Source organism: Magallana gigas, chromosome 9, assembly GCF_963853765.1.
Source record: "Magallana gigas chromosome 9, xbMagGiga1.1, whole genome shotgun sequence".
NCBI classification, from domain to species: domain Eukaryota; kingdom Metazoa; phylum Mollusca; class Bivalvia; order Ostreida; family Ostreidae; genus Magallana; species Magallana gigas.
Window position 1 is genome coordinate 20829091 of NC_088861.1, and position 25286 is coordinate 20854376.

At 32.4% G+C, this 25286-nt stretch overlaps 1 protein-coding gene and 1 long non-coding RNA gene across 2 annotated transcripts in view; one reads left to right on the forward strand and one right to left on the reverse strand.

Moving 5' to 3' along the window:
• The window catches only part of LOC105330288 (nucleoporin Nup37), a 41411-nt gene extending 35750 nt beyond the window's left edge, over positions 1–5661 (forward strand). Inside the window, exons 6-8 of the mRNA XM_066070872.1 lie at positions 263–398; positions 1035–1208; positions 5583–5661. Coding sequence (XP_065926944.1) covers positions 263–398; positions 1035–1163 — 265 coding nt within the window. The 3' untranslated portion in view covers positions 1164–1208; positions 5583–5661. The remainder of the gene's footprint in view (positions 1–262; positions 399–1034; positions 1209–5582) is intronic.
• A 16752-nt stretch (positions 5662–22413) lies between these two features.
• Positions 22414–24474, reverse strand: LOC136271611 (uncharacterized). The gene is made up of 3 exons (XR_010709557.1): positions 24331–24474; positions 23570–24048; positions 22414–23087 (listed from the first exon to the last, which is right to left on the reverse strand). It is a non-coding gene; the product is annotated as an uncharacterized lncRNA (long non-coding RNA).
• Between the last annotated feature and the right edge of the window lie 812 nt (positions 24475–25286).

A 25286-nucleotide genomic window follows, 5' to 3' on the forward strand; every position in this document is an offset into this window, starting at 1 on the left:
CAAGCGTTTTACTGACTTGAGTATCTATAATGTGCTCCTAAATCCAAAATAAGCAAGCGCACTTACAGAATTTGATTTGATTCATTAAATGATGGAAATGGACAATGTGCAATGTTAAATCAAATACATGTGGGCCTGAGAACCAAGAAATTATTTTTTGTTGGCCTAAAAATCATTAACTATGATTTTCATATAATATGGTAGAGGTGATGCCTCATCTCGGTGAACTCTGCACTCTTTGATTTCATGTTTTTTATTGCAGTCAGCCTTTGGAAAAGAGACAGGCCCACACAGACGGAGTGCAAGACATAAAATGGTGTAAAAGTAATCCAAACTTGCTGGCCACCTCTGGTCGCCCTGGAAGACAAATTAAAGTCTTTAGCACTAGACATCACCAGGTTATGATTTTTATAATCTCTTTCCCAAGTTTTTGCTTCCACCATTTTTGGCTTGATATTTCGATAATCATAAATACCTTTGTGCTCAAACTACGTTCATGCACTAATATGAAAAATGTCCAGATTATCTGTTTTGAAACGCCCCCTCTACCGGTTTAGGTTTCAGTTCACATCCAAAAATAGAAAGTCTACAGGGATTTTGCATTGCATCAGCCATTAATAAGCACGGATGATAACGTTGAAAAATTGCGCGAGGTATCTCGATTACTTCCGAATGGAGAAAAGATGTAAACATTTCTTATTATAAATCTCCATAAGAAATTTTTCGTTTCTGTGAACTTTTATGAGTGAAACATGATAATTGTTCAATGAAGATATCTTTGATAAATATTCTCTTTTATCGATTTCAACTGTATTTCTTTCAAGAGTATGTGTATTTTTATTTTAAAAATCATCAGAAAGTAATGGAAGCAATAACTTGGGACAGTCTATAATATTCTTACTCAAAGATCACAGTTTTGGGGTAGAACTCTGGAAAAAAATATTCATACAGTTAATATACCAAAATTTTGCAAGAATTTTAAAGCTACTTTTTTAGTTATTTAAAATTATAAAGGTTTTTCCCCAATATTTCAGATGCCATTGAATACATCAATAAAGGTGTCATATGGAGTCAGCTGGCATGCTCAGTTACCTGTATTAGCAGTAGGAGGGGACTCAAAAGTGCAACTGTTCTATATAGAGCCAGCTAAACCTCATTCTTGATACAAAAGTAACATAACTTGATTGAAGGACATTTCAGCTTTACATGTAAGTGCCCTGTATTATAAATCATCTGAGTCTTGATATGACTGTGTTCTCTGTGGTCGTCTGTCATTAAGAACATGTTCGTTATTATGAAAATTATGACCACTAATTTAAAGATTCTGGTGCTTGACCATGTTGGAAAAATTTAAACACATTAACTAGCTAATTTTATCTATGTGTCAAGAGTGAGTAGTAATTCATATATTGCACATTTTTTCCGATACATATACCCAAAGTCCAAGCTCCTGTTAAAATTGTTTTATGTAACATAAAAGATATATTACTGCTGATATTGTGAAGTAAATTGAGCTTAAATATTTCAATGCGTTGTCATTTTCACATGTAATAGTGGTTTTACCTTGTTTTGATTTTCGTTTCATTTTGCTTTTTAACTTGGGGAACGATTGCCTGTATTCAGTATTCTGGTATTTGGAATTTTTACGTTTTGACTTTGGTAAATAGACAGTTGATTTGTTTACCTTGGAAAATGATAAAATATGATGCATTAACAACGTATTAAAAAACCATTCATTATTTTTATTGATGGTGATATGTATATACATGTAGGTATATGAATGATTAAAAAAAAATGGTGCTCTTTCTGATTAAGTGCATTTTCTCTCTACTTTTATTATTTAAGAAGAGGGGAAATAAGATGGTGCAACCTCCCATTTGGTTTTGTCATAAAATACAATTTCAAATTTAACATTTTTATACCCCCGCAAACGAAGTTTAGGGGGGTATATTGGTTTCACCCTGTCCGTCTGTCCATCTGTCTGTCTGTCCGTCTGTCTGTAGACGCAACATTGTCCCCCCTATAGAATTTTTTATTACTGCATGGAACAGTTTGAAAATTTGTACATATGTTGAACACCATCTGAAGATGTGCACCTGCAATTTTTTTAAGATCAGACAAGATTTAATGATTTTATGACAGTTTTCATTTTCCTTATTCTATATATTGTACACTAATATTGAAAAGTAAGGGAGGTAATCCTTACAGATTTTATTAATTAATTAATAGTATTAAAACACTCTAAAATATATTTATATAAATACATCCAGGATGGAGGTTTTTTGTCTTTATGTCTTAATTAATAAAAAAAAATATTTTTTATAAGTATTCTATCAACTGACAAAGCAAAGTTTTTGTTTGTCAATGATAAATTCTTATAGGAGCTAATAAGAACATCAAAGACAAGTGTGGCTGAATTCATTTGTCCCAAGGGAGCCATTATCTGAGCCATGGTTCAGATGGAGCATGTGTTTAGGGGAAATTGATAATCTGTAAAATGGGTGATGGTTTTTGGGCTATTTTAAAACTGTTTCATGTAAACCAAAAGGTCTATCATTATAAGGAAATAAATAATATCATTATTAATAAAGAAGTTAAACTATTTTTAGAGGTTGTTTAAATTTATTTGTCAAGTAAATTGATGAAATGACCCTATTGGGCATTAATTTAAATGAAATTCAAGATTACTGATATGATTGTAGTGTTTTGGCAATTTTAAAATTGTTTGTAATATTAAATTTTCTTTTTTTACATATTTTTACAAAGTATGGGAATTATGCTAATGTTTTGGGAGTTCATTAAATTTAATAAGCTCATCAAAGAAAATCATAGTCCTATGGGATCAATTTTCTGATATGGAGTTCCATTGTGCCATAGGAGAAAGTGAGGAAAATTTGAAACAACTAATTGCTTCTGTCAAGACTCTTATTAGAAAGATATTGAAAGTTTTATCAACAGAAGAGCATTGCTTGGCTACAGGTATTTCCATTTACTGCAAAGGGAGGGGTTACTGTCATTTTGTTGGTTTCTCTTTAAATCAATTAAATTTAAAAAATATATATCATCAGATACATACATTTGTAAATGTATAACTGTTATAGATATGTATTTACAGTGAAATTCTGACAAAGGACTAAGTGCGGTTTTATGCAATTTTTGCCCCCCAAAATTAAAGTTTTAGAAAGAGCTTTAAAATAAGGTGAAAGATAGTTAAAATCATATTAAAAATAAAGGTGTAAAAGGTTATCACCACAGTGACGTCATAATGTAGAAATGACGTCATGAATATTGCATTACTTTGATAAATTGATGTTTTGTAGCAAAATATGGGTGTTTTCCGATGGTTTTTCGACTGGGAAACATCGAGCGCAGGCTTGCTCAAGTACCATTTTTTAGTATAATATGTATAACTATCTGAAGAAAAACATATGTTAAAATCGCACTTGAGCAGACCTGCGCTCTGTACTTCCGAATGCAAAATATGGAGCAAAAATGAGAATATTTTCATTTGTTTGCAAATTTTCGGGAATTAGGTCATTTAAGTGACGTCATAGATAAACAGCGAGTGAGCAATGATGACTAAAATCAAGATTAAAGTTATAGGCATCCTCTTTACAATGATTTGTGAATATTTCATTTTCATACGATACTATTTAAAAATTGGTTGAAATCGGGGGCAGATATTTGACCATACCGCACATAGTCCTTTGATTTTAAATTTTTCTTTGTTAACTAATTTTTTTTTTTTTTTTACAATTCTAGAAATTTTTTTTTTGTATGTGTTCCAAACCTTTATTATTCAATTATTTGTCCCATTTTAAATTAGCCTTGCGGGGGTATTAGTCCCATTAGGACAGTTCTAGTTTCAATCAAATATATTTGATATGTTATAAATAAATACAAGTTAACAAAAGGTAATTTTTAACTATGTGCTCTTTCTTTGTTTTAGTGCATGTTTCTTCTGTTTTAATTGTTTATTTACAATTTTCTCTTTACTAATCATTTTTAGCTGAGTCAAGTTTCGAATTATAAGCAAGATACAGAGCTTTGCTTCCAGAAATGAGGTCATGCTTTTGTTCATTCTGAATAGGAAATACCAAGTTTAAAAATCTTCAGTTGAATGTAATTAACTCTTGTGAACAAAATATTGACTTAAATCAAGCAGAATTATGAGTTCTGTATCTTGCTTATAATTCTACGATTGACGCTGAAATTTTTGAACAGCACCAATGACAATCATGTGAAAATGATAACTTGGTATATTTTTGCTCAGGGAAAATATAAGTACCGCGATATTATGAGACACCGGTATAAACATTTCGAAATTGAATAATACTTGGAAATGTTGTAAGGTGAGTGATGTGGTCCATGAGCCTCTTGTTTATTTTTATTGGGGTATTTTGTCAAGACAGTAGTTTCTTTATCTATTATATTAGATATAAAACTAAGTTAAACTTTGATGCATGGTAGACAATTAATGATTAAAAATGTGCAGAAAAGATTTTTTTAAAAGGGAAGACGGGAGGGCGGCTGCCAAAATGGTACCCCTATTGTATGGATAGCTCCTCCTACAATTTTCAAGGTCGGAAGTTGTTGTTTTGCAGATCAATTTTAGATGTATCAGAGAGGTGTAAATTACTTTGATTTTGATTTTTGATAATTTATAAAATATCACATGTTGAACTTGGTAATTTTTTCGCATGATATTGCATATAGGGTATCCCTATTGTACGGATAAGTCCTCCTACAGTTTTCAAGATTGGAAGTTGTTGTTTTGCAGATCAATTGTGCATATATAATAGAGATGTGCATATTATTTTCATTTTTGATAATTTTTGAAAAAAATATCACCTGTTGAACTTGGTCATTTTTTCGCATAATATTGCATATAGAGTACTAGTACCCCATTTCTCTGGATTGGTAGTATTTGTTAATTCAGGGTTGACAAATAGTTAATGGATACTGATCACACTAAAGAAAACCAGTTTTCCCCTTGTTTTCAGTTGATTCAGCGTTGTATTTGACTCTGGATTAGTAGTGTTTTGTAATTTAGGGTTGACAAATGGTTTATGGATACTGATCACACAAAAGAAAATCGGGTTTACCTTGTTTTCAGGTGTGTGTTTTTTTGTTTTTGTTTTGTTTTAATTTTCCATAATTTATTTCAATTTTCAACAGCAATGCAATATCAAATATAGCTTAAACAGTGGTATTACACAAGATATAACGTAAATATATACAATCTTTTCCACAAAGACAAGGGATTTACATATATAGTCCAATCCGTAGTCCATTGAATCCCTTGTCTTCCAACTGGAGGACTGCACCCCCCAGAATGTGGAATAAAAATTGATGAATGCATAAAGTTACACATACCTTGTTTTCAGTTGATTCTGCGGTGTATTTGACTATTGTTTTGATATTAGTTTTGTTTCTTCATTTGATTCTACTTTGTGTTTAATTACATTGTCAATATTCTGCAGGCTTGCTATGTATACTCAAGTAACATACTCTTTAACAGAAACCAACTAGACTGATTTACTGTTATGATTTGATACAATCAAACTTATTTTTTATTACAGATGAAGAAAAATGAAGCTGTTGGCATTGTGTAAAAAAAACAGAAATAGGAAATACTGCATTAAATTGATTGAAAATGAATACTTTTTGTGTTTCGATTTTTTAATGTGTGAATAAAACGGCAAATAGAAAACAATATACCTCAGCTTTAAAACTACATCGCTGCTAAGGTTCAGTGTAAGAAAGAATGATTGATGCAAGACAATATTAACAGTACGTTCCCGATTTTGCAATCGTGTGCTTTCAATTTATTTTATCGATAAATCCTTAAATTGGTGACGGTCATGACAGAGTAAACTATGAACATATAGTCTTCAGCACCGTCATGCACATTGGAACATTTGGAATTTCCTGTTTGTATCTTGCGTTAGTTGCCCTTTCTACCTTCAGGCTTGATTTAAAAATATACATTGGAAATTTATAGATTAAATTCGAGAGCATGTAGAAGAAATTCTAAATACTAATGTTTTGTTTCTGGAGCAGATGAATTTGTAGAATTTTTATTGCATTATATTGTAGAATAATAATTCAGAAACATGTAAACACGAAAAAAAATCAAGTGGTAAGAGCTTACCTAATGAAGGTTTACGGAAAAAAATTACACAAATGCAAGGAATTAAAATAAATCTTCAGAAATGTTTCAAGATTTGGAAGATTTTTTTTAAAGTGAACTACAGGGTGATCCATAAATTTTGATACTATTTTAAAACTTAATAAAACTCTTATCCGATGAGGTAAACTTTTAAAACATGTATCATTCTAATCTCCAGTGACTAAAACTTCATTGCATTTGTAATGTACGGAAAAGAAGAAATAAATCATAAAATTGGTGTTGAGTTTTTCATAATAGCCCATCTTTACCAAATGGCTACAAATTCAGACACTGCACTTTGAGACTAGTTCACTTGGAAATGTAATCTGTTCTATGATGAACTGAATTTTTCAGACATATAAAAACTTTTTTAATAGTAAAGAATCATCATACCACCATACAGGCTTATATAGTGAAAGAAGAACGAAGGACAACTATGGATAACATTCAAAGAAAATCAAGATCTCTGTTTTGAACTGATCATCTGAATCTGCTGAATATGTTAGCAAGAAGTGTATTCAATGATATCCAAAATAACAGTATTGTGAATAATAGCAGATTATGTATCCTAAACACAGCCAGAATGGTTGTGTGGTTTTAAACAAAATTGAGGAATATTCATTTCCTTTAGAGGTGAGCCCTGATGATAAGTTACTGCTGCGCTACTCATAACCCTAGTGTAAACCTTGGGCGAGTCTTTCATTTGATGTTATTGAATGATTGAGTTATTAAATTCATCCTTAAAATCTTAAATATTAGAGCTGCTAAATTAATGAAATTTGAAGTGTAAAACAGGGTACGATGGCAATTTGTTATAAAAACTATATTTTTTGTACCTGCAAATCGAAAAACGTCTAGCAAACCTTAAGACATAATTCTGCTATTTTAATGCTAATATTTAATTTCCCATTTCTGCTACGTAAAGCACGCAAACTGCACTTGACCTACATAACATAAAACTGTATTCCTTGTATATTTATACGGTATGTTTCACTAAATATAAATTGGTTCCTTGAAACTGCAGTGGGCATTCAAAACAGTATCAGATATTTTGGATAACCCTGTATAAATCTTATGGTGTTTACTTACAAAAATGTATGCAGACTCGCTATCCAAGCGTTTTATTGAAAGCTTGCTATGCGACAAAGCGCATGAAAAAGTAAAACGTGACAGACGGACGGAGGGACGGAACAGGGTAACAACAATATACCCGAACTTTCTTTAGAAAGAATAAGTTTTATGCATGACATTTAACTTTATGACAATCCGAATAAACAACACCCTTCAAAAATGTTTCTTTATTACTTGCTCATCAGTTTACCAGTTCACCAGTTGTTGAAATTGGTTGGATGAAATCTCATGAGAACTCTTGTGCTTTGAAAGATTTGATCACGTGACCAACCAAGTTAATATCCCGGCGTCGGGTGATTTTTTACCATGCTGTTTTTAGTATAGTATGCATATTGTGCAGGAGGTTGCCTACACTACAGAAATATTAATGAATGAAGAACTCGTGAATAATTCATGAAAGTACTGTGCAATCTCTAAGAAAAAGGTTTATGCACATCATTTTAAGGTTGGTTTATTTAACCAACCAACAATGAGTGTGTGTTACACATTATTTTAATAGGGAAAATATATCGTCTTAAGCCCTTGGACGGTTTAACTATATTTTCAATAAGAATATTGAATGTTGAATTATTGTAAATAATTTGTTAAATCTGCATGGTCTAATTCTTTGGATATTACAGTATCAAATAATTTTCCATACAAACCAATATCTTAAAAAGTTATATACTTTTGCCTATTTACACCAGCAAAAATGATCTCTTTTCAAAGATAGAAATATTCAATATAAATGCACATACTTAGCATATCCATTGTTTTAAAGTGTTCACAAATTTTGATATAGAATCAGACCAAGCAGCTTTAACTTGCAGAAAATCGGTTGCCTTATTTAAATTGATCATCATAGATAAATTGAGCTAATGTAAAACTTGCAACAGAACTGTCGACACCTCTGAAAGAAATCCGAGCATGTAAAATAATGTTAAAAAGTATATTTAACATGTAACAGTTAGATTATAGCAAGTTAAGCCGATATATGCACTATATAAAGTGTGTATTGATGATGTAGGACAACTGTATATTGCATCATAAGCGATTTTTAAGCCCCCCCCCCCCCCCCTTTTCGAAGAAGAAAGGGCATATTACTTTGTTCCTGTACGTCAATCGGTTGTCAGTCCACCAACAGTAGTTTGTGTTCATTTTCTTTGCAGATGTTGCACGTACTAAAATGAAACTTAATTAGTATACAGATTTATCATAAGAATATTGTGACCCACGAAAAATGTACAAGTCGATCGGTATTCGTTTTACAAGATTTATTAAAACTCCGCAAACTTATTACACTATTCGGCGAGGTCGGGAGTCGGTGGTACGAGCGCCTTGACCGTCGCTCTCCAACTGCCGAATAATTGAACATGGCAACCAAATACATATTGATAACAAAACATTTTTAACAATAGATAACAAGAAATCATATTGACGCAAGCGTCAAATGGGCCGCAAAATATATAATTGTTGTATGAATCATTGGTTGTTTACAGAAAAACACACCACATAGAGGAAAATAAGAATTGGTTGTACTAATTTTTATGGTAAATTTTAATATACTTTCTGCAACTTGTTTTGAAGTTTAACATTTTACTATTATCACAAAGAATCGATTTCGTTACTGTAAGCATTTCTAACGGAAATTGTATGATCATTGCCATAGTATGAAGTAGTGGAGAACACAATGATTTGTACATTACTCTAAAACAAAGTTCAACTCATCATTTAAAATTTCTCTTGGAGATTATGTATTTCAAACCATTTTGGGTTTTTTGTTGTTGCATTGTATTGAATGAAAACTTAATGCATTAGCTAAATATATGATTTCAAGGGACCTCATAATAAAATAAAAATGGATAAGTTCAAATTTTCCAGTGAATTCAAATTTTCATTTCTGTCATATTCTTGCGTAAATAATTAATATAATGTCATTTCATGATATTTTCTACCACATTTTACATGGAAATATAATAAATACAAAAGTCATTTTATTTGACACGACACATAGAAATTAAAATATATCATTTATATAAAATTTAATGACATTCAGGTCTTTAGTATTTCAGGTCTTTAGTATGTCCCGCATACCGTTTTGAAAAGAATGAAAAACTCCGAAATTTTCCGAATAGATTATAGTCTCGATAAAAACGCGCCAAATACGACAATCTACTAAGTATGACTACTTTTCATTTACGAGTAAGACAAAAAATATGTGATATTTTCTAAAAGGCATAAAACATATTTCTACATACAAATTTACTTTTAATTCATAAAAATAAGCATAGTATTAATTCTACTAAAAATGAACTATCCCGCAGAAACGCAGTAACAATATTTAAAGAGGTTCGATCCTCTGATTTTGGGTAGCCATTTTGTGTCACCTCTAGTCTGGAAATTCTGTGTCATACATGAAATCTACTTGTAAATTCCTTTTTTACAATGCCAAATAAACTCTATTGAATAAAATAGTGAAGAAAAAATTCCATGTTTAGAGAGTGTAGTAAGGGATTATATTTTGTGGCGGAAGGTTTTTAAGAAGAAAATGAACATTTTTCATAACTCAGTTGTTTTAGAGTACCGTAATTTTAGCTTTCTTATTTTCCGTGCAGACCAAATTTTCAGATAGTTTATGCATTGGGATATCTTCGTATTGTTTCAAAGAACATATTTCAACAATATTTCAATATTTCTATCGACATATATTGGCATGTTTAAGTGATATTTCATAAAAGTAAAGAAAAAATCAACTCCAATTTCCCCCTAAAATTAGCTTATTTCATGCCATATCTCAAAATTTACATTATAGACCCATACTTTTGGTTTTATTTTCTGAATATTTAAGTTTCTTTTCACAAGTCTGTCATAATTTGAGAAAAAGTTTGAGACTTTTAAATTATTTAATTGCATTTTGAATCGTTTATGAATAAAAATAGTATTTTTTCAGTGCAAAAAGGTCAAAATATCAATAAGGTGAAACAATTGCAAACTTTTTCATTATGATAATTTTAATTTTATTAATTCTAAATAATGTAAATTTGTATTTGATACCATGGTTCATTTCGATAAAAAATTATAGAGGGAAAAGCGATTTATGTGCAATTTGCATTCTCAGTGCAGAAAGGTCATATTAAATACACCGTAGCACCGAGAGGAGCATATAGACCCCAAAATTTTGTTTTGAATTTTGGTTTAGATATGTGTGTAGATATTTAAAGAATACTTTAGAAAAAAACTTAGAGACTTTTGATCGCAGGATCCAACGTCCTTAAATGTGTATCAAATAACGGACCGCCTTCCGGCGGCCCGTAATAATAGAAAAGTAAATATAGAGCGTTACTGTAATTAACGGATTACTAAGATAAACTGAGAGTCAATAAATGGTGTCCGGATCAAAGTCACTCAACGCCAGTGACAGGGGAAAAGGTGTCATGTCCAATGGGAACATTTCACACGGTGATAATATCTAGGTCAAGTTCTGTTTTGGGTGTAACGAAGAATTTTGACCCGGGTTGAAAATTGACCCGGGGGTCATTTTTCCACGTTGAATAATGAGACGAGAGGTGTTGAATAAAGACCCTAATCCGTTGAAAATTGACCCGCATCGTGGAATTTTGATCATGAAACCGGTTCAAAATTCAACAGCAAAGAAGCACAAAATAAGGAAACAATATTATAACTTGAGTTTATTTAATTAAAAATTATCAGTTTATACATATTTATTCTTTATATTTATATGTTTCAACGGGGGGGGGGGGGGGGGTTAAAAATGAAACTTTATAAATCAATATTTTTTGATTTACATATTATCCCTTTAAATATGTAATAACTATTTTATTCATAATAAACTTTTCTCGTACAATTGCTGTTTGTGTGATATCTATATATTTCTTAAAAAATATATGTTTTTTAAGAAGATTTGTATATATCACAGGATTAATTATTTTAGTTAATTAGTATTCATATTTGCGTTCACTTATTTCAACATTTTATGTTTTCATTTCCCATTGTTCATTTGTTTACATTCACACTGCTTAATTCATTCATACAATCATTCATAGTATGATAGTAGTACGAGAGGTCCCGTGGTTACGTTTGGCGGGTGGATCAGTAAATGAATGGGTGTGTTAGACTGGTTTTTCGGGTTTAAGTGAGTGAGTGCGCATGTCCGTTTGCATTATCGAATTTGTAGCACGAACTTTGATCACGACGCCACCCAAGACAGACGGTTGAATTATTAAGCTTCATAGCTTGTCAACCCGACTATTATCTGAGTTCATATTGCTGTTATATTTGATGAGTTATTTTAATCAAATATGTGTAATTTAAATATTTTTTAACTAAAGATAAATTTAATGAGTGAATGTAGGGAATGAGAGTGTTTTAGTAATATTATAATTGTATATGATTATAGATCACCTAGCTGTACTTGAGGAAACCATTATTCGATATACAAATACAACAATAAATATTCAGCGTCATTTCCACAAAAGGCCTTGGAGTTCTTAATTGTTCCCAAATGTAGCCCAGAATATTATATATCAGCTACCCCTTGACATATACATAATTACACGTTAAAATATTCAATGCAGTTAAACTCCATTTTTTAAATTCGCTGGAGAAGTGTACAAATGTAAATATTTTAAAAATTACAGTACATCATATTGTTTAATTTTGGTTTTACGTTAACCCAGTAAATTGAAACTTTGATATTGTTCATTGTAGATTTTGAGTATGTCATATTGAGATTTTTGTGCTCGCACCCAATCAGTTTGTTAAAACTGTGATTATCTGAATTTTGTATTCACACCTATCCAGCCAATAACAGTGTACAACATGATGATATGCTAACATGTACTCTTTCATGAACAATGCTGTAGTAACTATATCTTGAAAGCCATTATTTTTTAATTCTATTTGTTACATAGTTACTAGGGTAACTATATATCATCAAATCGCTGATTTTTTTTAGGCATATACAATTCTGCTTCATGGAATCTGTAGCAAGTTAGCAACCTAATATTTGTACAGGATGACAATAAAATAATTTTGCTTTAATAGTTTCTAAATTGCTTTGATTACAAAAATTCATCATAAATACTAACAGTAATTGTTTCCGTCAAGAAATAGGTAAATTACATTTTTTGAATAGAAATATGTAGAAGAAGATCATACAGCAGCGTTGGAGTAGATGGTTGACCCTCCTATCACAGCCACCTACATTATTAATTCAATTTAAACGTGTTTTATTGAACGGAATGTTCAAATTATTGAATGGATTGGATAAGAGTCATAGCCTATGTAAACCCTTTCAAACATACAAAGTCAAGAAGAAATTATATATAGTCATAAGAATATAGTATTACAAGTTTACAGAATATTATTGATATTATGTGCATATAAGACAGGGGATACTTGAATATCAAATAATTATCTGAATATTTATCATATATGATTGTATGACATATTGTTGGTAGACATGTTGACTCACCCCTGCATTAACAAAACTATCACCTTCAAGTATACCTACAAACATAAGAATGACATTTTCATGATCCAGCCCATTTGAAAAGAACAGTAAATAAAAGGGGACTATATATAAGGTAAATATACATGTATAATACTTAAATAGGTTTAAACCGTGTAACCTAAGAGAATCAAAAACGCTTTGGAGCTCTAATATAAATATAAACATGGGAAACAATTTTACAATTTTATCTATATGAAAAATCAGAACTACCATAAAGTATATAGTTCATATAAAAAGGTACGCTTACGTCAAAAAGTTGTTTAAAAAGTTCGTCTCTTTGTTGAGTATATCTTGGATATCCAGAGGGAAAAATCACTTTTCCTTCAGATGCAGACCTACACTATAAACATCGACTCCCATCAGTTTAAAAAATCCTTAAAGTAAGCTTTACTAGCTTTATTCCGTAATTGACGTAAAATAATATTTCCTATTGCCTTAACTGAAATTTTTGTAAGCTTTAGGTATATTTTGTTTTTTCAAGTGTTGACTTAAAGAAGGATAAAGTTGATGAAATTTTCTTTCCTGCATGAAGATTATTCCATAATTTACATGTAGACGGAGCAAAGCTATTGTAATAAGCATATAGTGGTAGATAGTAAAACAACTCATTCGACCTAAGATTATATGTATTTTCAGTTTGTAAATATGATTGAATTCAATCTAACATATTTTGTGGTGCTAAACCATTTATAATCTTGGAGAATATAAATAGTTTATGTTTATCCCTTCGAGATTGTAAGGTTTCCAAATTAAGCTCACAATATAAATTGATTTTAGAAGAATTAACTCTGTCCTGGTTGCTTCAAATTGTACATGTTTAAGCAATTCGGATTTTCCTTGATACAGCTGCTCCAAACAACATTACCATATTCCAGTCTAGGTCTGATAAAAGCCGAATTTTAACAAGTGTTTTTCTATAAATTGTATGCTTGAGTAATCTTAATATATTTAATATATATTAATATATATTAATATATAAAACTTTTTGCATGCTTTTTCATGTATACCATTAATATAATTAGATCAACCATCCTTTGAGATGCAAACCTACTTTTTTTAAAAATTGATAACATTTTTGCTGTATGCAATATAATTATGTTTTTAATTTTGAGGAAATATATTACGTCAGTTGCTTGTGTTTCTAATTTACTGGTAATTAATGGAATTGAAAACTCAAAATGATAGTTCTAAATAAATTGCATTTTTTAAAAAGAACTATGACTCTGCATATGCAGAAAATTGGATGGTGCTTCAATAAAGTTAATCCGACAAGTTTATAAAAAAATTATTGTTAAGTACATGTATATATGTATAATAGAGTATACATAAAAAAGATAAAAATATGACAACCATTCAATTATTTTTTTGTCAGGGATGCTGACTTCTTCAAATTAAGCATAGGTATCTGACATTATATCCTTTTGTCTTGATATAAATATATATATATACCCTTTACCCAATAAAACAGTATAGAGGTTATATTTTCAATTATTAGAAAATACAACGCCAGGTGCTTGTCGAATAGAGCTCTGTTGAATTGCCTTAAAAGTGACAATAACGGGCAAAACATTTGTTTGATATATTTATCAGAGATTATGACAAGTTGAAACTTAAAATTCTGTCACATGAGGGAATGAAAACCATGTCATCTATGTCAAAAAGTATTCTAGCCCTACTCGCCTGTTCCATTCCGAAGCAAACTGTCATTTTCTTAGCTTAATTTACATAGTATAGTAATAATAAATGGATATCATATTTTCAGTCTCAAAATTAAATGGTTAATTGGACCTATCAACCTAAAAGAAATAAGCCCGTCCGCATATGTATCGGACAGTATGAACATTTTAAAACTAAAACTTTCAAATATGTGCATGATTGTACATTTAAACTGTGTAGAGTAATTTCCAGTTCAGATCAAAACTCTGAGGTTGGGGTCAATTCTGAACAGGATCAATTTTCAACGTGTCGGTGTCTTCAGAGTTAAGAAAACTCTTTCTAATACCGTTGAAAAATGACCCCGGGTATAAATTTCACGATTTTGGTCTCAATTTTCAACGTTGAAAAATGACCCCCCGAGTCAATATTCAACGTTGAAAAATGACCCCCGGGTCAATTTTCAATCCGGGTCAATATTCTTCGTTACAGGTATGATCGAGCATTTTTTAACAGAGTTATGCTCCTTGGACTTAAAGAATGGAAATTATTTGCAGTTTTTGTTTATTTTTTTTTTTCGCCATACTAAAATGAAATTTGAAATATAGATTTATCATAAGGATATTTAACAAAGGTTGAACAAATTATTTATTGATTTTCATGTAAACGTGTTTTTGCCGAAGATGTGATGTAGAGGATTTGTGCAACCTATAATTCTTAAACTTTTTAGCTTAAGCGCGTCAAACATGTACTTGATCAAACCAGATTGTACTGGTAGATGACTACTATTGATTTTAACTTCAAAAGGTCAATTGCTCCTTTAAGATAAGCAATATGAATATATGCAAAGCAAATTAGATCTGTCAACCGTTATCTGAACTGGAAGAAAATACAAACAATACAAGTATATATCACTATTATGTAATGCCTGATTTAATGTGCACTAGTAAACCCATGTATTTATTAAAAGTTCGAATAACACGTGTTCGTGTTTATTTACACCTGTAATCTATTGGTTAGTTGTTGGTCACCTTGTCATGTGACATTTAAATATTCATTGCAAGAATTTTAACTGACCGAGGTTTGCGTGGAAAGTTATATATAACCATTCGAAGGCTCTTTTCAGTGCAGATAACATCTTTTTTCACTCTGTCTCTCTCTCTCTTTCCACGGAATATGGGCGATTCGGGTGATGAATATAGACATAGATAAATTACCAAAAGACAGCACAGGATGAACTTCTTCACTGGAAATTTCGGACATTGTCAAACTCTTCACGGGAGTAATACAGTCTCAATTCAAGACGTTCTCGGGACAATCGAAAGCGGAGAAGTCAGAATCCATTTCGAAGAAACTCAAAGAAAACTCTCTACTTAAGATTAAGTCTGAAGGTAACCGAGTTCAGTTTGAGTTTAACGCCGATTTGTTAGAAGGTTTAGAGAAATTAGAGTCGAGAGCGTTCGACTTGAAGGATTCCGAGTCATTGAGCATTATTTCCGGGTTAAGTAAAAAATTGAAAACTCGTCAGAAACATACGCATAGCCGACTCGTCACCCGCCGGATGGAAAACCGTCAACGAATATCAGTGCAATGAAATCGCAGACAACTCTGATGATGAAAAGAAGATTCGCAGCGCTGAAATCAGGGCACTTGGACACCAGAAACAGAATAAGAGATTTCAGCCATACGCGATACACAAAACACCTCCAGCGGCGGCAGCGGGATCCCCAGGTCAACTGGCTTTTCCTGGTGTCTCTAATTCTTTTCAGCCATCTCTTGCGTTTCAACAGCAGCAACAGCAGCCATTTCTCTACGGCCATGGCAGAAACAAGCAGTCAAACAGGCAGTCTATGCCGTATGACGTCTGTTTCAACTGCTTTGAAACAGGACTGTCCAAAGGGAAGGCCACACAAAGTCAATGATAAGTATGCAGGTTGTTCAAATTGTGTTGAGGGAAAAAGTAAAACGGAATGTAGTATAAAACATAGTTTAAAAAAGCATTGCAAAAAATGGGAAGAGATTGGGGCTTTTCAATATATATTGAAAGTAATTTATTCTGGTTATGAAATTCCTTTTGTCTCTATTCCACCGCCTATGCTTGTTCGAAACAATAAATCTGCAACAAACAACGCTGACTTTGTCACATCAGAAATATCTCAATTTATTAAGACAGGCTGTGTTGTAGAAGTTACACATAGACAATATATTGTAAGTCCTTTCAGCGTAGCAGAGAACAGGTCGAAAAAGAGGTTGATACTAGATTTGAGTCGACTTATAATTATGTTAAATATGAACAAAATAAGTTTGAAGATTGGAAAACAGCTATGGATTATTTTGAAAAAGATTGTTATTGCCTAAAATTCGATCTCAAATCTGGCTATCATCATATAGATGGTAAGTTTTATTGTTATACTGTCCTGCCATTCGGCTTGTCATCTGCTCCATTCATTTTTATGAAATGTCTTAGACATACTGTCAAATTTTGGAGAAAGAGGGGTATAAAGATAGTACTTTACCTAGATGATGGTTTTGTATTTGCTCCATCCAAACATTAATGTTTGTCAGTTTCTGAATTTATACAAAACATGTACAGCTTATCAGAATTTGCACTACTCATCAATTTTGTAAAATCTATATTTTACCCAACGCAGAATTTAGAATGGTTAGGAATTTTGTGAGATTCAAAGTCTATTTCTGTGTCAGTGCACACAAGACGTATTGACGACAATTTTTTTTTTCAATTCTTCATGTATAATTATATGGTATTGAGAGAAATAAACTGAACTACCCTTTAAAGATTTTACTCGCAATTAAAACTCTCATCTCATTGTTTAAAAAAATTCTGAAACGATTACACAAACTGTGTTTGACAATTAGTTTTCCTTAAACATTTTCAAAATATCGTCCGGTCTTTTTGAAAACATTTGCATACAAGCTTTCAATCACAACAAGTTTTTATGTCAAAAGCAGAACTGAAAGTTTAGTCAATATAATCGTATGACACAAAATTATATAAATTTTCAACTTGCAGCAACAACGCAAGACCTACTCGTTGCTTAGCGACGAGATCTGCTCTAGTAGTTTTGTTCTATTTGGATTGAAAGGCCATGTAGTATAAACACTGACGGTCATCATTGAAAACCACTGATCTTGAACTTCTAAAGTTAGGGGAATTGCTAAAACATTGAGTCAAATAAAGTAGTAGAATGTAGAATAACTGGCCAACGTTTATTTAGACCTTACAATTTTGTATGGTAAACACAATATAAAACATTTGTTAACCTGTAAGACACATTCAAATCGGACGCATTTAAAATATTTGAGAGTGATATTAGTTTCCAAACTATAACAAAGATCATTGCAAAACAAAGAGTAGGGTCTCCTTAAAAAGTCTTTCAAATTCGACAGCAAATGCATGATTTTCTGTCAAAAATTTGGTGTATATATTCTCCTTGAAAATATTAACATAAATTCAATTCATTTCCACATGAGTAAACTCAAAGATGACCTTTTGCTATCCGTTTTCGTCCGTCGTCGTGCGTCGTGCGTTTAGCCTGGTTCCCGAGGCCTTCCGATTGTGCAAGCACAGAAGGCCTGGCATGCACCTTGCAATGGCGGCGCCCTGTATTCAATCCAAGATGGCGTCCGATATGGTAAGTTTGCATGTGCATAACGTATTCAAACCGATTTGTCATACTTCTAGCTGCGTCATGCCGGTTTTTTTAATCATATAGTTAGAATTTAGTTTGATGAGACCATACATATTATTATTGACCCACGAACCGCCCAATTTTGTTTACAATACGTGTCTCAATTCGTTGACAATTGTAAACAAGAATAGCTTTTGCGATATCGGTCAGACTTTGCTAGCTTCTGTCGCTTCATAATTTTTTTTTTCAACGTTGAGGGTCAGAATTACGTCCGTTAGGCTCGGGGATTCTTGTTTCGTCCAGATATCAATCTTTTAATGCTAAACAAGGGTTCATTTAAAGAGTTATATGTTTTGCCCCCCCCCCCACCCCACCCGCTCGTTTTATATTATTAATTTGTATATCAGTGCAAACCAAAGTACTCTGCTTTGGTGTAAAGGTAACACACCTGATCCAAGCTTTAAAATGGATTATGGAGATCCAGGTTCAATTCCTGGGAGCATTGTACTTGTCATGTATTGATTTAATGACTTTGCTGGTTTTATCAAAGATGTAACAGGGATGTATATACTAACTGTTATATGTGTCTCTGGATGTAATAAACAGCAAAACGATATGTCAATTTCCCATTACACCTCCCACTTAATCACATAGTATACACAGTTAATTTGATTTTGATTTAAGGATAGCTTCTGTACAGAATATCAAGATGTGAATGTGTGTATTGTCAGTTTCATTATTTTGCTGGATGCAGCCATTTCAACATGAATATGCTAAACAAGTACAACATGAAGAAAGAGGTCCATCATTTATAATGCATGCATATGCCAAGAAGCAAGCAACGCCCCAGAAATCAACATCTAAGAGATGCCGAGGAACTCCCTCAGGACAGACACCTGTCCAACCTACCAAAGTTCAGTGTCAGGTATTTATCTAAAGATGTTGTGTACCCTCTAATACCCAAGATGAAGGTGGAATTTTGTTATAACTGTCTGAATTATAATTCGTTGTTTTAATGCATCTTTCCTCCAATTAAAAAAAAAAATCTTACCGACTTAACACATCCATATGATGTGATTGTTTTTAAGTATCGATCTTTTATTTTTTCAATATTTTTAGTCAGTTGGTTCAAAATGGGAAATCTCTGAAATCAGTTTCTTGAAAGTATTCATGAAACAACACCCACCACCAAATCCAATATCAAATGAGTACTGGCGTAATTTAGCTTCAAGTATGAATGAGGCCTTTGGGACATCTAGAACAGGTTTGTTGAAAGATAGTTTGAATGTGAGCATTTGCCATCTACCTGTACTTTGAATATTATAAAGTTATTCAATATATGCCTTATTCATTTATAGGTGTATCATGCAGATGTTTTTATGCCAGACTCAAAAAGTCAGCAAATGATACACCTGCCTCAGCAGATGAAGGGTCAATGAAGTATATTGATAAATCCTGTCAAACAGATTTTAGTATCCCTTCACATCCAAGGTTCATTTTTCAAACGTATTTTTGTTAAATATTGTAAAGATTTTAGCTTTGATTCAGAAAAATCTGTACCAAAAAATATTTACCCTTTTTACTGTATTAATTATCACAGGCAGTCATTTCCAAGTCAACAGGAGCTTGACGCCGACTCCTCGGAAGCTCCATACAGTGCCAGAGATAATAAATCAGCACACTATCTCAGAAGTGCCAGGAACAACACCTCTAACCAAACACCTGAGCAGTTTTTCAATCTGGAAGATGATAGTTTAGATACAAATTTGATTTTTGACATTATGAAAATTTTTTTCTCAGGATCATCATCGTTAGAAATAGCAAAACAGATAATGAACATTAAATGTCTTAGAGAAAGCCTTTGGGCACTTTTTATGCTTGAAGTAGAAGAAAGTGCTAAGTACATAGCTTGTAAGAGGAATAGTTGTTTAGGTCAAGTTACCTACGATCATCTGAAGTGTTTTGAATGGGAAAATATAATTGAGGAAATTTATATTTACCAGCCCAGACTTTTGCAAGTTCTTATTACAATTTCCACTGGGGAAAACAAACTTCAAGATGAATGCCATTATAAGTCGGCAGCAAAGGAAATTGGTCTAATATATGGAATCTTGATGAAAAGAAGATGTCACACACTTTCTCAAGTCCAGAGAGTGATTGCTTTGGCAATTGCACAAGAAAATGTTCATCAAAAGGTAAATGAAACAAATTTAAAAATTGTTTTTATGTTTGGGCCTTTTTTAAGGTACTACATGTTAACAAGTTGACATTTTCCAGTTGTATTATCTTTTTTACATTACAGAAATATATTTTAATTAATTTAATTTCATTACAAGAAAAATATATAACCTCCCTAGTTATATATTTTTGAATAGTGATGATAAGTCTATATTTATATATTAATGCAAACTAAAGTACTCTGCTTTGGTGTAAATGTGACAAACCTGATCCAAGCTTTAAAATGGATTATGGAGATCCAGGATCAATTCCTGGGAGCATTGTACTTGAATGTCATGCATTGATTTAATGACTATGCTGGTTTTATCAAAGTCGAGTCTAAACTAGGACTCGAACCAAAAGCCACTTGCGTACATGCCCAGTGTTCTAACCACTGAGCTACTGAGACATGATTTTTTGACTGTCACTTGTTATACCTTGAAGACATATTGATGAATATCACTAGAGTGCATGAATGTTGTTTTTGTTGGATTTTAGATTAACTACTCTTTTTTCCATTTTTAGTCTTTCCTTTGCTGTTTCATTGTTCCGGTTTCATCCTTTTTCCAGTTCGTTCCTGCTTTGTATTATGCAACTCGTGAAATCATATTTTAAGCAATTTGTTGTATTAATTTTTTCAATTGCTAAAATATGGTTATTTGGATTGCATTTTTCTTCAACAGTAAACATGTGGAAAGTAAAATGTGGAAAGTATTGTGAGTAAATAACAGAACTCCAGAAAGGTGAAGAGTTACTGTAAAAAGATGCTCTAAAATTTCTGGATTCCATTTATTCTACCACTGAATGATGAAAGTTTTTTCTTTCTTGTTTTTCCAATTATTGTCGTAAAATACATGTAATATATTATCATATTGTGACAGAATATATAATTACAACAATAAGAGAGTGAAGATATTTTAGTAAAATAATTTAGATAAAAAATATTGATAAATATTAGAAAAAGATCGATTAAAAAAATTTATGAATGTAACAGCATATAATTTAAATTCTGTTTCTTGAATAGGTATATGACAGACTTGCAGACATTGGGAGTGACAGTTTCCCATGCCACATTGAACAAAGTGCAGAAACAGATTGGTGGCCATTTCAACGAACAACTCATCCAAGCAGTCACAGAGGGAAAGCGGTTCCGTATTGTCGGAGACAATGTCAATTTCATGGTGGCAGCAAGTCATCAAAGGAAAGGAAATTCAACTCACATGGAGCACTGGTTTGCCTCTGCGGCCATAATTCAAAATAACTTTTTTGATCACTTACCATGTAACATTCCTCAAATGCCTCTTCTTGACTTGTCACCCCATTCATTTCTCCCTAATGACAATGATTTCAAAGTTATAACAAATGATTACATTTACATTGTGTTTCAAATTCTGACAAGACATTTGACTTTTTTGAAAAAGTTTAAACCTTTCACAGCTGAACTAAAAAATGACTTACGGGCAAAGGACTGTGATTTTAGCTCCAAGAATACCGTGGTAACGTTCCCAGTTCTCTGCAAGAATGAACAGAGATATGCAGAAGTTGTAGACATCATGGACAGCTATGAAGACCACATTGTGGATATTTACAGGAAAGCTAACTTCAACTTAGATGGTGTAAAAGTTCATATCGGTGGGGACCAATTAACTAGGGAGCGATTTTCCGGTGCCAAACGAGTTCGTCAACAAGCAACAACTGAAAGAGAACGATTTCTTCATTTGTCACCAATTACTTTTGAATTTTTTCACTTACAGATGGCTTTCCTAACAATGTTCTATAAGACTCTATACAACGATAACAGTACTGAAGCAGGAACCCTGTATGCAGAAAAAATAAAGTTAGGCCGAACTCATGCCAATGGGAAAGATGTAAAGAATCACTATGACCAATGTAAAGAACTTGGAAGTTCTGTGATATCTTCACATGTTGTTGTGGCAGCTATGCAATACTTTGGCATGAAAGATGTCAATGATGAACCAGTCATGTTGAAAGATGTGCTCAGTAATGAATTAAGTGACGCAGAGAAGCAGCAAATTTTGTGTAACGTACTAAGGATTTTGTTCTAACAATATGTTCTAAGGGATTCTTTAGCAGTTATTCAGAATTCTACGTCTACTGCTGATATACAAACATGTCTGGAAATTGATATCATCGGCCCAGACGGTACCCCTATGCGTATACTGATCCCTGTAGCTAAACCACAAGTTGATGCAGTAGAGTCATACTCCCATCAGGTACTAGAACTAGGCCTTGCTTATGAATGTCTCCTTTTAAATGTTAAAATACCAAACAGAGACAGAATGCTGCCCCTTTTGAAGTATGTTATGTGTCTTCTGAAAGGACATAATTGGAAGTCTAAGTATGCTCTGGAAATTTTGAAATTTCTTTGTCAACAACTCTCTACTATGGATGTGAAATTGGCACATGAGACATTCTACGGTCTGTTTGTGAATAATTCTGGAAAAGAAGACACTTGCATTGGTGCTGATTTACAAATGGAGCACATAGTTAGACTGGTAAAAGACAATTTAAAAGCAGTACATTCAAACAAAACTGAAAAAACAATGGCGAAACGTACATCAGCTTTGTCAGGAATGAAGGTCATAACAAACCAATTTGATGTAACTTCTGACACATTGATCAGAGCAAGCAGACATAAAATACCTTCTTCAATAGAGGATGAACAGTTGATCATTCATTCGCTTCTTCCCATGCAGCCTTTTTCTTGTGTGCCTGGTCGCCAGATGTCATCCTACAAGAGCCCAGTTCAAAGTCCACTTAAAAAAATGAACATCCAGAATATGGTGTCATGGATAAGGGAACATCAATATTTACAATTACATGATATTGGCCAATGACTTAAACTTGGTAAGTGGACTTTCATCCTAGGCTTGTAAGACTTGCACAAGAGAAAGATGCATGAACTATACTACTTATTTAAAATAATCACATTAAAATTAGTACAAAACTTCATTACATAATCATTGTTAAAATGTATTTTTTACATTATTTTAAAGTCCATAAGAGCACTGCCTGTGAAATTTTTGAAAATTACCAAAATTTATTTGTGATCTCAAATATATGGTTTCCTAACAGTTTAACAATTGTGTAATCATCATTTATGTGAATGCACTATATCAGAAAAACGTGTGACCAAACTAACTAATAAACCAAAAACAGTACAGCTGCAATGGAAATTAATTTAGTCAAAGCATACTACATTCAAATATGTACCTCATACATGAACAGTTGTTGCTATATGGAGAGACTTGAAGCCAAAATGTTGGCTATTTGTTCCGAAAGCTCCACATTCAGACCAAAGTCCGATACAAGAGAATTAGGTTGTCTAAACAAATGGGCTTCATTCACAATTTTCTCTATGACATGAGTATCAATCACACAATTTGATTCTGATAAATGGTTTAGTAATTTTTCCCGAAAAGCAGCCTTCTGAATACTAGTTGGAACTTCAATGAATTTCCAAACCAGCTGCAATTCTGGCTGGCAAATGTCACAACAGTTGTGTGAAACAGTTTCATCCTCGCAGCCAAAGTATCTGTTCAGAACTTTCCTACGGCACTCTGTCAAATTTCTGCAGTATTCTTTCATAGTTTTCTTTACAGTAGGGTTACCTACGTCAGAATTGTTAAAGTAAAGTACACCCTCTGCCTCAATGCCACTTCTGCCAGCCCTTCCAATTTGCTGAATATATGCTGTCAAAATACATTAGAATAACACAGTTATCAATTTATTTATAATTTTACACTAAAGGTTTTTGTTCTTTTTTGTTGTTTTTTTTTTTTACATAAAATGCTGCTTGAAGAAAAGACATTTTAATATTTTTTAAATTTTTATACATCTTAAGAATTAATAACATACATGGATGCAGTAAATTGCATTTCTGAAAGAATTATAATGTGGTTGTGACTCTGCCTCCGAGAAGCTTTTATATAATGCAATAGTACTGGTTATAATATTAAGGCACATTTAATGACCTTCAATGTTTTGTGGTGGTCCTGCATGGACAACTGTTGTAACATGTCTAAGGTCTGCCCCCATACCCAGAGCAATGGTAGAAATCACAACGCGGAGAGGTGATTCATCCGGTCGCTTTGAAATATTTTTATATATAATTTCCTTTGTCTACAATGTAAATCAAAATTAATTATTATTGTCAATTGGCATAAAACAGTAGTTTTTATTTGAAGATGCTAGCTAAATACATTTGACATCACCTTGTCATATCTGGCAACTGATGAATGAAACATTACTACTCTGGCATTCTCAACATCTCTGTTGCCTACAAACATGTCGTCACCAAGTATCCGTTGTGCGACCTGTGTAGTATTGATTTAATTAGCATTCGATTTAAAATGATAAATATTACAGTCTAGTGATATTAATAGTTCCATACTAAATTTAATTAACTATAATTGTAATGGGTATTTCTTGACAGGACTTTTCTAGAAGTCATAATGTGAAGAAAATAGCATCAGTGGGTAAGAAGGTTTAAATATGGTTTACATATACTCTACCTCATATCCATATCCAACCCAGTTGATACCGACACAGTATATCAGAGTGACAGGATAATTCTCTCTCCTTTTTTTGAGGTCACCAAATATATTTTCAAATACATAGTCATATGAGGCATGTGTAGAAACTTTTCTACCTGGTCTGGGAAGAACAATCAAAGATATATTGCTTCTTAATGGTGATGTTTTAATGATTTGCGGGTTTTCCATACCAAGGAATTTTGTGATGTCACTTATTCCATTAATTGACACAGTTGCTGACAAGGCTAAAAACCTAGCATCTGGCCTCACAGCACGTAATTGTTTAATGTCACGGAAGATGGGTCGAAACTCATGTCCCCAGTCCAAAATACAATGAGCCTCGTCAACAGCTACATACATGTAAGTGGATTGACTTTGCAAGAATTTGTAGACTT